This window comes from Alligator mississippiensis, chromosome 14 (genome assembly GCF_030867095.1).
Source record: "Alligator mississippiensis isolate rAllMis1 chromosome 14, rAllMis1, whole genome shotgun sequence".
Classification (NCBI taxonomy): Eukaryota; Metazoa; Chordata; order Crocodylia; family Alligatoridae; genus Alligator; species Alligator mississippiensis.
In genome coordinates this window covers 14,283,294-14,296,430 of record NC_081837.1, presented here as the reverse complement: position 1 = coordinate 14,296,430, position 13,137 = coordinate 14,283,294, and the positions used below count along the sequence as shown (strand labels likewise).

Genomic DNA, 13,137 nt, shown 5'->3' with positions numbered 1-13,137 from the left:
TGCACTTGTCTGCAGGTTACCTGCAGACTTCTCTCTGGATTTCTCCATAAATATGTTTTGGAACACACAGAAAAAAAAAAAAGAAAAGAACATCGAAGCTATGCATCAAGCAGCCAGTTAGATGGTGCTAGTGTCTAATATGAAGCTAGCACGTTTGGACAAACCAAGATCCAGAAGCACAGCTGTGGACAAGAAAAGAATGAATTACTGAAGCCAGCTATAGGCTCTATTCCCTGATGCACATTAGGAAAGGCGGTGTGGAGAGAGCTGGTGAGCCAAGAGTGTTGTACCTCTTCGACAGCAAGGTAAATACCAAGTTTGGAGGCATGCTAGAGTAGAAATAGGCATTAAAGGCAATTTTACAGCAATCCTGTCTGGTCTCACTCGTAATAGAGTAGTTAGAGAATGAGGTAAGTAGCAGTACTCTAGAGAGATGCAACAGCTTTACCACCTTAGACAAAGGGATCCAACAGATCTAGACTGCTTATGTAGACATCATGCTTTTGAAGCACTAGTGCCACCAAGCGCTCCAGGCCTTGTTTTAAATTTACCAATAGCAGTTTTTCCCTCCATGCCTTAGAAAAAAGTGTCTGTTGTTCTTCTAATACAGGGGTGTGCAAAATTTGGCCCGTGGGCCACATCCAGCCCACCAGCTGATTGGATCCGGTCTGCAGGCAGGCACCCACCAATTAATTGCATGTAGCCCCGCCTGCAGCTGCCCCTGCTGCGCTCTGCCTGTGCCCGAGTCCTGCCCGGGCACAGTGCGCTGTGCACTCAGCCTCCTCTGCCAGCAGGCCAAGCTTCTGAGCAGGCCTCCTGCTGCTGTTGCTGCCCAGGGACTGCTGGGCTCCCCCAGCCTCCAGCAACTCCTCCTCCTGTCCCTGCTGCAGTGCTCCGGGCAGCAGATAGGGAGCGAAAGCTGCAGCACTGAGGGGAGCAGGGTGGGCTCTGCCTGCAGCTCACTCTGGTCCTCTCGTGCTGGGTGGGGAAGCATGTGTGGACGGAGGGGGGGCAGAAGGAGTGGGGCGTGAAGGAGCTTGGCTGCTCAAAGTCCTGACAGGCAGGCAGCAACAGACAGGAGGGGGGAAATGGCAGCAGGAACAGCGTGCACTTGGTGCAGCCCCGCTGGGCAGACATGAGAGAGAGAGAGAGCGCGCGAAGTAACAGGAGCAGAAGCCAGCACAGGCCTGGCAGCAACTGCACTGGGCAGATGTAAGCTAAGAGAGCTGGTGATGCCAAGCTCGGCTCCCTGCCCCACCTCCCCTCTTCAGGGGCTTCTGTTGCTGCCAGCCAGCGGCAGCTGCTTTTCTGCCCTTTGCAGCATGTTGAGAGCCAGGCAGGCAGCGCCAATCCCCTTCTCCCTCCCCCTGCCTGCGGAGGGGCTGGGCTCAGCCAGATCGCAGAAAGCAGGCATGGGAGACGCACCCCCACATGTGCACAATCCACCCACAGCCCGCACATGCACCCACACCCCCTCACACATCCCACCCTACTCCATACCCACACACCCACTGCCTCACAAGCACCCCACACACCTGACCCTCACCATACACCCCACAAATCCCACCCTACCCCCTTGAACCCACACACATCTAAGTCCCACACATCCATGTATACACCCCAAACACCCCTACCTACACCATCCACACACATACTCCACACCTCAACCACACATACACCATACCCCACCCCCAATATACAAGCAAACCTGCACTCCTAAAAGGAGTACTTCCTGGACAAGGGAAGAGACTTGCAGTGGCAAAAGTCATGGGTTAGGGGGTGGAGTGTGGCTACCCTTGTGGCCCTCGTCACCTCACCAAAACTCGTTAAGCAGCCCTCCAGCCAAAATAATTGCCTGCCCCTGTTCTAATACATGCCTATAAAGGTTATAGGAACAAAGAGGAGCAAACCTTTCCCAAAAGATAGGAAGAAAGTAGTGGACTTGGAAGACCGTCCTGAAATTTTGCATGAAGTGGCTGTTAAGCAGTGTGCACCAATAAGCCACTTTCTCCACATTTAGTCAGCTGCAGACCAGTGACATTCAGCATACAGGAGAAGCTAGTAAGTTGAGACATAATATTATGTTAGAGGATATCTAAGCTGCACTCGCAGCATTTTGGCATTTAGAATCTAGTTTGCTCCTTCCAGTGTTCTCAGGTTTGCAGTAGGAAAGATCTGCATGTCCTGGATATTCACGTCTAGCAGTAATATGAACTGCAGACAAAGGTCTGACATGTACAAGGAAGCTAAACCAAAAACCACCAAAAAACTGAGAGCTACTGCAGCATCATCCCATTTCCATCACATATTAGAGGCAGTCTTCTAATCAAAGTACTCGGGACCAACGTTTCTGCCAAAGTTTCGCTTGTGGAAGCTGAGCACTCTCCTTCATGGAAATTAAGTTGCAGGGGTGTGCCACTGAATTAATTTTCTAAAAGCCTTCCCATTTTAGTTGCCTTCTGTACCTCATGGATCATCCTTGCTCTGTACCCTACCCCCACCCCCTTTCAGGGAGTTTGAAATATATTTTACAATCCTCACTCTAATGAACCTATTCTTGCTCAAGTATTAGCCATCATTGTAAAGGAAGGTATTATTATTTAAATGATGGGGTCACTCACACATCATAGAAAGTCAGGGTTGTACTAGACCTCCTGAGGTCCCTTCCAAACCCCTGCTCAAGCCAGGACCATCGCCAACTACATCATCCCAGCCAAGCCTCTGTCTACCCAGGTCTTAAAAAAATCTCCAAGGATGGAAAAATTCTATAACCTCTTTGGGTAATCTGCTCCACTGCTTTACCACTCTCCTCATGAGCAAGTTTTTCCTAGTATCTAATCTAAACTACCTTTGCTACAACTTGAAACCATTACTCCTTGTTCTGTCATCTGCCACCACTGAGAACAGTCCAGCTCCATCCTCTCTGGAACCCCCTTCAGGTAGCTGAAGGCTGCTATTAAATCCTGCCTCAGTCTTCTCTTCTCCACACTAAGGAAGCCCAGTTCCCTCAGCCTCTCCTCTTAAGTCATGTACCCCACTCCCATAACCATTTTCCTTGCCCTCTACTGGACTCTTCCCAATTTGTCTACATTGTTTCTGTAGTGAGGGGTCTGAAACTGGACGCAGTACTCCAGATGTGGCCTCACCGGTATTGAATAGAAGGAAAGAAATCACTTCCCTTGATCTGCTAGCAACACTCCTGCCAATGCAGCCCAGGATGCTGTTAGCCTTCTTCACAACAAGGGTACACTGTTGGCTCATATTCAGCTTTTTGTCCACTGTAACCCCAAGGTCCTTTTCTGCAAGGCTGCTGCTTAGCCAAGCAGCCCCCAGCCTGTACTGGTGCATGGGACTGTTTTGTCCAAAATGCAGGACTCTACACAAGTCCTTTTTGAACCTCATGAGGTTTGTTTTGATCCACTCCAATTTGCGGAGGTCTCTCTGAATCCTAGCCCTACCCTCCAGTGTATTTACTACTCCCTCCCTGAGCTTCATGTCACCTGCAAACTTGCTGAAGGTGCACTCCATCCCATCTTCCAGGTCATCAATGAAGATATTCAACCAAATTGGCTCCAGGACCGACCCTTGGGGTACTCTACTTGATACTGGCTGCCAAGTGGACATCAAGCCATCGATTACCATCCTCTAAGCCCAATGATCCAGTCTTATAGTCCGTTCATCCAACCCGTACTTCCTTAGCTTGCTTGCGAGAATGTTGAGAGAGACTGTAACAAAAGCCTTGCTAAAGTCAAGGTATGTTATGTCCCCACATCTACAGAGCCAGTCATCTTGTCATATACAGCAATCAGGTTGGTCAGGCATGTACTGCCTTTGGTGAATCCATGCTGACTGTTCCTAATCACTTTCTCTTCCAAGTTTTTAGAAACGGATTCCTTGAGGACCTGGCTCCATAATTTTTTTCAGAGACTAAGGTGAGACTAATTGCCCTGTAGTTCCCTGGGTCCTCCTCCTTCCCTTTCTTAAAAGTGGGTGCTCTATTTGCCCTTCTCCCAGTCATCCAGGATCTTTCCCAAATCAAAATTAGTTTTCAGAAATGATAGCCAGTGTTTCTCTGCAATCACATCAGCCAACTCCCTCAGCACCCTCAGGTGCATCATGTCTAGTCCAATGAATTTGTACACATTCAGTTTTTCTAAATAGTTCCTAACCTGTTCTTTTGCCAGTTAGCTGCTTCCCTCCTCCCCAAGCTGTGCTGCCTGGTGCGAGAGAGTCTGGGAGCTGACCTTGTCTGAAGACCAAGGTAAAAAGGGCATCAACTATTTCATGCCTCTTCCGCATCCCCTCTCACTAGGCTGTCTTCCCCTTTCAGTAAGGGACCTCGCACTTTCCCTGATCTTCCTCTTGTTGCTAGAATACTTGTAGAAACCCTTTGTGTTATTAGTTAGCAAAGGATGTGAAAGGTAACTCCAATTGCACTTCGGCCTTCCCAACTTCACCCCTGCATGCCTGAGCAATACTCTTATAATCCTCCCTAGTCACCGGTCCAAGTTTCCGCTTCTTGTAAGCTTCCTTTGTGCGCATTAACTCAGTGCAGAGTTTCTTGCTATGCCAAGCTCGTCTTCTACCATAGTTGCTAATCTTTCTGCACCTTCCATAAGTCTTCTTTAAAGTACAGCCAACTCTCCTGGACTCCTTTCATGCTCACACTGGCCTCTCAAGGGATCCTGCCCATCAGTTCCTTGAGTGAATCAAAGTCTGATTTTCTGAACTACAGGGTCCTTACTTTGCTGCTCTCCTTCCTTCCCTCAGGATCCTGAACTCCATCTTGTGGTTACTGCTGCCCAAGCTGCCATCCACTTCTATGTTTCCCACCCAGTCTTCAGTGTTTGTGAGCAGCACTTCAAGAAGAGCACAGCCCCTGGTTGGTCTCTCCAACACTTGCACTATGAAGTTGTCCCCAGCACGCTCCAAAAACCTCCTGGAATTGCTTTGCATGACTGTATTGCACTCCCAGCAGATGTTGGGGTGACTGAAGTCCCCCATGAGAACCAGAGCCTGTGATAAGGAAACTTCTGCTAGCTGTTTGAAGAAAGCCTCATCCACCACTTCCTCCTGGTCTGGTGGTTTATAGCACATACCCACCACAATAAATCACCCTTGTTGCTCTCCCCTCTGACCCAAACCCAGGCCCGGGGAATAAGTCTCCATCTCCATACTCAAGCTTCATACTCGAGCTCTGAGCAAATCACACAGCTCTTTTACATAAAGTGCAACTCCTGCTACTCCTCTTCTCCACTTGTCATGGATGGATTTAAACTGTTCAGGAAGGACAGTGCTCCAATCATGCAAGGTATCCTGTTTCAGCCTCTCAGATTATTTTTCTTTGTTTTTACTGGGCTGGGCACAGGGCCGGACAAACCGTTAGAGACTGTAAATGGAAAGCAGATCCAGAAAAAAAATAAAATAATGAGTCTGTCCATGCACACACAGCATGTCCCCATACTTTAGGGCACATTCACTTAAAGGGAAATTCAAGGGAAGTTATTCTATCCATTTTAAAATCAAGTATACCCCTTTACATGACTAACATCTTCACAGCAAACAAACTGGACTCCTGCTGCTTGAGCTCTTCCTGTTGCCCTAGTTCAGTGGTGCTTTCAAGTTGGGCTAGCCAGCTCATTTGAAGCCGTAGGCCAAAGCCTCAGTAAAGCTTCTGTTAAGACCACAACTGTCACCCTTGTTAGACTTAAGACTCTGAAAAAGCTAGCTTTTAGCTTTCATTTATTTCTGGACTATGTAAGAGCAGCAATTTTTCTTTTGCAAAAAAACGAGGTGCCACAGCACCAAGTCAAGAATTGCTGGTTCAGGATGCAGTCCTAACCTGTGTACCTGGAGGGTACAGGCTATGCCAGTAATTCTATTGTTTTCCAACACCTTCCTACAGTCCCCTCTATGCCCAGGACAGACAAGTTAGCCTGCTGTTCACTGGGGAAACAAAATCCACACCGTTTAGCAAAGTGCAGTGCAAAGAATCATGTGATCTGCCTCAGAAGTACAGAAGTGGAAATACTAACTCTGGAATGGCATTGCAGTATGGCTACTCCTACTTGGGCTAGGTAACCCAGCTAGTTAATTCTGCATTATATCCTCATGTTTCTTCATATGCTTCCTTACTCTTTTGTTCTCTTTGTACAGATGGTTTGTCATAAATATGCAGCTAACAGTTTCAATCATGAATGCTGCCAAGTACCCATACTATATATAGGCCTAACTTTGAGCTGTTTGATAGTCTGGCTCTGCCTTCACACAGTGCTATTACCAAAAACTCCACATACAAAACCAGGGGAAGGGAGGGAAAGAACTCTGGGTCTGGATATACCAGTTACATCCCTGCATGAGATGACCTCCAGAGAATTTGTCAGTCCATTCTTTAGCTGTGACAGCTTTACTCCATGTTGACATAAACTGATTTTAGGAAGCTACGCTTGGTTCAGTATACAAGCAGAAAATACAGTAAGGCATGATCAACACTGGTTCGGGAGCCCTCATACGAGGCTAAGAGCAAACCTATCCCCGCTGATGGAGAACTAGAATGCCAGGCAGAGTGGGCCGAGACAAGCGGACTGAATATGACAGTTACCAACCACAATTTTACTTTATTAGTTGCCAGGTGGCTGCAGCTGAAAATGTACTTATATAACCACCTTCCTCAAACTTCCTTAGTTTAAAAGGCAGGTACAGTTTGCCTATACCTTTCAATGTCCAAACTTCAAGTTACTGTTGGCAAAAATCTTTCCCTCGTTGGGCAGCGGCGGGGGGCAGGCAGCAGCACATGATTGGCCGTGGGAGGACCCCAGGTGCCCCTCAAGACCCAGGAGGTACCAGTTGCTGAGCCAGAGGGTACAGGAAGCCCACCCCCCACAGTACGCTCCCTGGCAGACCTGGAAGTGCTTTTGGTCCACTTCCAGGTCTGCCGCCAAGAGGACTGGGGAGTCCCCCACATTCCTGTGAGACGCTCCATCCGCCCCAGCATTGCAGCATTCATAAGCCACCTGCTACCTTGAGGTATGGAGAAAAGACATTTAAAGCTGTGTCTATATCCAAATTGATTCAGAGATTAAAGAGTCTCCCAATTCCATTTGGATTTGGAAATTCGGACACCGAATCGGACTGAATCTCCTCCAGATCAAGTCAGGGACCAAAGCTTTGCACAGCCCTAGCATGCAGGGCCTGAGGCTCCCCACAGGTCCAGCCACAAATATGATGGTAGGGGAAAGCAGTAGCACCATTCCCCACTGCCAAATTTCTGGACCCAAAGGAAACCCCACAAGATTAATGACATGGTGCCAGGGGCCAGATCTAGCCAGTGGGCTAGGGGCTGTTCATCTCCGTTTTATTAGGATAAATAGATAATCTATTTCAAGTTTGATTTCAGCATTTTCATTCCTTCCACCAGCCAATAAATGCAGGGCAGATTTAGCTATAGGTAAATAGACCAAGGTACAATGATTTGTAAAAATGATTTTGGGGCCAAAGTTCTGGCATTCAGGCAACGAAGCTTAAATTGTGAAGTCTGTAAGCTTTTCCCCCCTTTTTTGTATTCTAGTGAAAGCAAAGCACAGTTAGACTCTTACACTAAAGCACAATTTACAAATTGGAAGACTTACCGCTGCATCAACGTTTGCAGGAGAATCACCATTGGGATCTGCTAGCATAGAAATTACACTAATCATTATAGTTTCCACTGTGTGGATGGGAAGCCAGCGTTCCTCAGGTTTTTCATAGCCATATTTGTCTTCTCCAGGCTCATGAAGAATAGAAATGCAGACATCGCCATTCTTATCAACTACAAAGAAGAGTACTGTAAGGTATCTTTCAATGGTCATTAACATGCCAACATGCTACTGCTTCAAGATCTAAGGCAGTGGGGGCCAGCCTTGTTGGCAGATGTGCCACAGATTAGCCTTGTACTAAGTGCCACTCCAAACCCCTTCTCCTGCCTGACCTGCTGCTCTGTGATCCCTGCCTAATCTGGTTCTGTGTTCTCTGCCACTGTGCTGCCTGCCCCTTCCCTGGTCTATTAGATGCCACACAGGGTATTTATTCATAGGTTAGCCACCCCTGCCTTAAAGGATGCTATCCTTTGTCCAAAGGCATTTTGTCTAGTTACCTTCTAAAGGAGAAGAGAAAGTGAAGAGAACTAGTGCATTAAACATTTCTCCTTTTGTACACCTAGAACAAAATGAGATTTGCCAAGACTCACTAGATCTGCAGTCATGATGCATTTTATAGTTATGGCATTTGTGAAGATTATTTTAACAAGCAAATACTGACAGCTACATTGTGGTCTTTCCCCTATTTAGGGTTTTTAGAGTTGGAGATTCACTTTCCTATCCAGGGGGCTACAACGTAGACACTGTAGTGCCAGTTTGGGCTGGATCAGCTACAAGATATTTTTGACCATCAGATATTGCATCAAGGACCAGTTTGATATTTCCACTTCCAGATGAGTCAAAAGCACTGAACTGGAAATGAGATTTCAAGTTCAGCGAGTCCTAGGCGTACATACAAGCAAACGCCCCAGTAAAGAGGTGGTGCATACCTTTTGGATACTAATGAGGAAGACAAATCAATACATACAATTTCAGAATGGGGATCTGATAAAAGTTAAAAGGTACTCTACCTACTCTGTGACAGATACTGCTCACCTGCTGTCAGCCTCCAATTACTAACTGAAATGTATGAGTATTTTGGGGTTTTTTTTTTTTAAAATAGGCATTTTTGGTTCTTCATCTTGTTAGGCCACTGGAGGCAGATGCATGCTATTCTGCATGTAGGCTTGTCTATAGAGGTGGCTATGGATCTCCTCACTCTCCTTTTTGCTTCTCTGGAAGGCAAAATGCCCTAGGACCTTCCAAAACAGCAATTACTAACCTTTTCACTTAGTGATGCAAAAAGGCAGTTCTAGAACAAGTTACTACCCCCCCAGGCCTTCACAAGAACACACATGAACCTTATTAAAATTAAGAGAAACCCCTGGACAGTTGCCAGAAGGCAGTGAAGAAGCTGACATTGATCCTTGAACTTCAGACTCAAATCCTCACATGGTAGGAGAGCTGAAAATCAAGGCCTAAATATTACCTTCTTCCCCATTGCAGACATAAGGTACACATCACTTCTGAAACTCAGCCAGACTCAGTTCAAGACAGAATTTTAAGAAAAAGCACAATGCTTACCATTTGGGTGCCAGATTTCCGTGATGAACTTCATTTTTGGCGGCCTGAGAGGATAATCTTTTGGAAAAGTGAGATGTGCCTTAAAAACTCCACCTTCGCTGGGGAATTTAAAAAAGTTCAGTAAATTTGAGTTGCAAAGGACTTTAATTGAAGTCTAAAGTTCAGTCAGGTATCTAGTCCTACCATAAATTTAAGCTGGCAATACAACAGAAAGTTACCCTACAGCTAGTGTTGGTGCCATAGCAAAAAATTCTGAATGGCTAAGATCCTTTAATAAGATACTCCCCCTCCCTGCCAAATGCTTATTTCACCATCTTTAGGAAATGTTCGTTTTCTACAGCATAAAGTGCCACATTAACTCAATCTTGGAGAGCCTTTAAAGCACAGGTATAGAAATCAACATTTGGTGCTAAGCCTATAAAGTGCATTGGGGGCCACTTGAAGATAATGGGACATCGTACTACGTTTTAGTGGAGCATCATCATTCCAGTCACCTTTAGTAACTGAAAATATCATAAATACCCCCACCAAAATGCAGTACAACCCAGCAGATATCCACTTATTTTCCACCTGTACATATTTTAAGTCTTGATCTATTCATATTCTACACATCTGAATTGAGGAATTTCTAGAAAGCTTACTAAGAGTGCCTTAGTCATTCATTGACCCTTCCAGTGTTGCCCCCACCCACCCACATTCACTGGCAAGTAAGTTGGGATAGAATGACCCCCCCCCCCTTTTTTTTTTTTTTAAATGTCATACCTAACTATTGGGGGGGGGGGGAATAATCAAAGTCAAGTTTGAGTTATATAGCAAACATCCAATTCTAGAGTGGACTTGAAAGATTGGACCTGGCTAGGGCCATTTAAAAAACTGAGGAGACCTGGTTGTACAAGTTTAAAAGGCCAAGGAAGATTCAGTCTTAGGAAGCATGGAGCTATATATTCAAAAGCAATTTACTGATAGGCTATCTAGCAACAGAAACATCATACTGGAGCATATACCCTAACTGCAAGTATAGGAATTTTGAAAGGGATGTGAACTGTGGGGGCTTAAAGATCACACTGTTGAGTATGGCAGCTCAAGTGTGAAAGATAGCTTACTCAGACCTACCTGTTCTGTTGACAGAACAAGGAGAAATGGTCTCAAGTTGCAGCAAGGGAAGTTTAGGTTGGATATTAGGAAGAACTTGCTCACTAGGAGGTTGGTGATGCACTGAAATGGGTTACCTAGAGAGGTGGTGGCCCTTAAAAACATCCAGCTATGGAGATACCAGCTCAACAAAGCCATGGCTGAAATGATTTAGATGGGAACAATCCTGCTGCGGAGGGGTTAGACTAGATGACCTCCTGAAGTCCTTTCCAAACCTAGTTTTCTATGGCTCTGAAGTAGCTAGGCAGATGGGAAAGTAGTAGGAGAGATGACCATTTCTGTTTTGTGCAAGAGATGAAACAATGATTTGCCCAGCACATGATGTGGATGGAAGTTTCCTCCATTTTAAATAAGGGGTAGACAGAAGAGACTGGTTGCCTATGTTCGTGTATAATGAACAGGGGCAGATAGTTGTTAGGAGAGTGATCTGAATTGCCTAGTTCAATTGGAAAAAAAACAAACAAGCCACAAGATGAAGAAAAAGCCTCCCCCCCAAATTTGTACTATAGGCAAATGCAAGACAATCCTTCTGAAAACAAAATAAGCTGTAACTGCAGCATAGACTACTTGGAAAGCAGTGACTCAGGATCATAGGAGAGCATCCTAGATGGCAACCTGCACACACACCCTTGTACAATGCTGTTTCAAACTAGACTACTGCAATCCTTGGTGCGTGAAATTAAGATGCAACCTTCTTCCTTAGAGAGCATTAGCAAGACTCTTAAACCATTGTCATAGAGAAACAGGATTGGAAGGGACCTGGAGAGGTCATCTAGTCCAACTCCTTGCCTGATGCAGAATTACCTTTATCCGTACCATTCTATATAAATCTATTGTCTAACCTCCTAGTAAAGCTAGTCAACCCAGATGCACTCTAATCTTCTACAGGTAGAGCAGGGGGACCATGGCAGCCAACATCCTGCTGCAGCCTAGATGGTTCCTTCCCGACCCAAAATATGGCAGTCTATCTGATTCTGAGCAGAGGGGCAAGATCTTCTAGCCAGGAACTTCCAGGTTTTAGTCCCAGCAGGAGAACTTGTGCACCCTAGTCAAAATCTTGGCTGCACACAATAACTAGTTGTGTCAAGCTGGAGAAATCAATGCAGGAAAATTCAAGGAAGAAGCATCATAACACTAAATCCAGGCACCTTAGGCTGAACATCATAGTGCTTTTTAAAAAGGAACCCAATCCATTCAGTTATCACAGGGAGAAAAAATAAAATAAAAAGCCACCCTACACAAGAGTCAGTGTCTAGTTATTTTGATGCAAGACAGCCAAGGGATATTTTAGGGGTGCAGGGGCTTTTCTGAAAAGGCATAATACAGCATGGCTATAAGTTTACGTTTAAGTAGCTGTAAGTTTATTACTAGAAAACGTTAGTGGGCAATTTAAGTTTGAAAAACAGCTTAGCTAGGGAGTTTGCAAACTCATCACTGGTCTTAGTCCAAGTAGCACATCTCAGAAGACCTGTGTCAGCCTATACAGGAAGCTAGACTAGACAGTCATGGCGGTTTCTTATGGTCCAAGTTTTGCTGTCATTAGCTTAACTGATCTCAATTAAGAAAAACATTCTATTGTTGAAATAAGAGCTAAATTACTAAACAGAGGAGCAAGTTCAGCTATACATGGCAGACAAGAGAACTGAAGCAGAAGCTCTAATTTGGAAGAGAAGTGGCTTGCTTTTCTAGACTATTTTAGTCACTCTATTCGCATCAGTAAGAAGTCCCAATCCATGGAGCAAGAAAGGAATTAGCCTTGCATGCTATAATGTGTACCAGCATTTAAAACGCCAGTACTTTCTGCTCACTAAAACGTTCTTGCTCCACTAATACAGCTTTTGCTAACTGGCTTCTACAGTGACATCCAACCTATGTCCATGAAGGACAACAAACCTTTAACCTTTCCAATTAGAAAGATCATTTCCATTTGCCAGTGGATGCTGTTTAGGAATAGCAAGTTCAGAGGTTGCTGCACTGCATTTAGGGGTGCACCAATAAAGATTTTTTGGGCCAATAAACTAGATGCATCAGCCAATACCAATCCAATTGCCTATGTGCAGCCCAGCAGCTTGGAGAGCAGTGTCTGGATGGTAAGAAGCATGGGGAGGTCAGATTGAGGCCCTGGTAGTGAGGGAGGAAGTGGGGCTGGGCAGGCACTGTCCAGCTGGGGTGGGGCATGGGACGGAGCCAGTGGCTCATCTGAGAAGTGTGGGAGGGTGACTCTCACCACTGCATGCACCCCCAGGGGAGCTATAGGGGCACATGCCCCCCAGATCTGTGTGGGGGCAAGGGCAGACTGCTGCTGCACACTCGCGGGCTACACCAGCCTCTTCCCAGTGGTTGCATTCAGGCAGGGAGGGGCAGGAGGTGGCAGTGCTAGGGTTCCCCTCTCAGTGCCACCACCGCCCGCTCTATCTGGCCTAAGCGCAGCCGCTGGGACAAGACCGGCACAGCCCACGAGCATGCAGCAGCAGCTTACCTTTGCCCCACACACAGATCCAGGGGGCACCCCCCCCCCCCCCCGCCACGTCTATGGGGGTGTGCATAGCAGCAGGAGCTGCCCCCGCCACCCAACAAACCGCTAGCTCTGTTCTGTGCCCTGCTCCACCTGGGCAGTGCCCGCTCCTGCCCCAGCTCCAGCCCCACTCCCTTCCCCCACCACAGGGGTCTCGATCTGCATGCCCTCCCCCACCACAGACTTACCGACCAGACAGTGCTCTTCATACTGCCAGGCTGCACTCCCAGCCACATGCATGTTGCAGCTGTGCACGTGCATGCAGCATTTAAA

At 46.4% G+C, this 13,137-nt stretch overlaps 1 protein-coding gene across 2 annotated transcripts in view; it reads right to left on the bottom strand.

The window, feature by feature from the left end:
* UBE2G1 (ubiquitin conjugating enzyme E2 G1) overlaps window positions 1–13,137 on the bottom strand; it is a 42,863-nt gene that overhangs the window by 6,256 nt on the left and 23,470 nt on the right. The window contains exons 3-4 of one of the 2 annotated variants that reach the window (XM_059717317.1): window positions 9,198–9,295; window positions 7,629–7,807 (exon numbers count right to left, since the gene is read on the bottom strand). In XM_059717317.1, the coding sequence (XP_059573300.1) occupies window positions 7,629–7,807; window positions 9,198–9,295 (277 nt within the window). The remainder of the gene's footprint in view (window positions 1–7,628; window positions 7,808–9,197; window positions 9,296–13,137) is intronic. The other variant, XM_059717318.1, reaches the window with a different exon arrangement.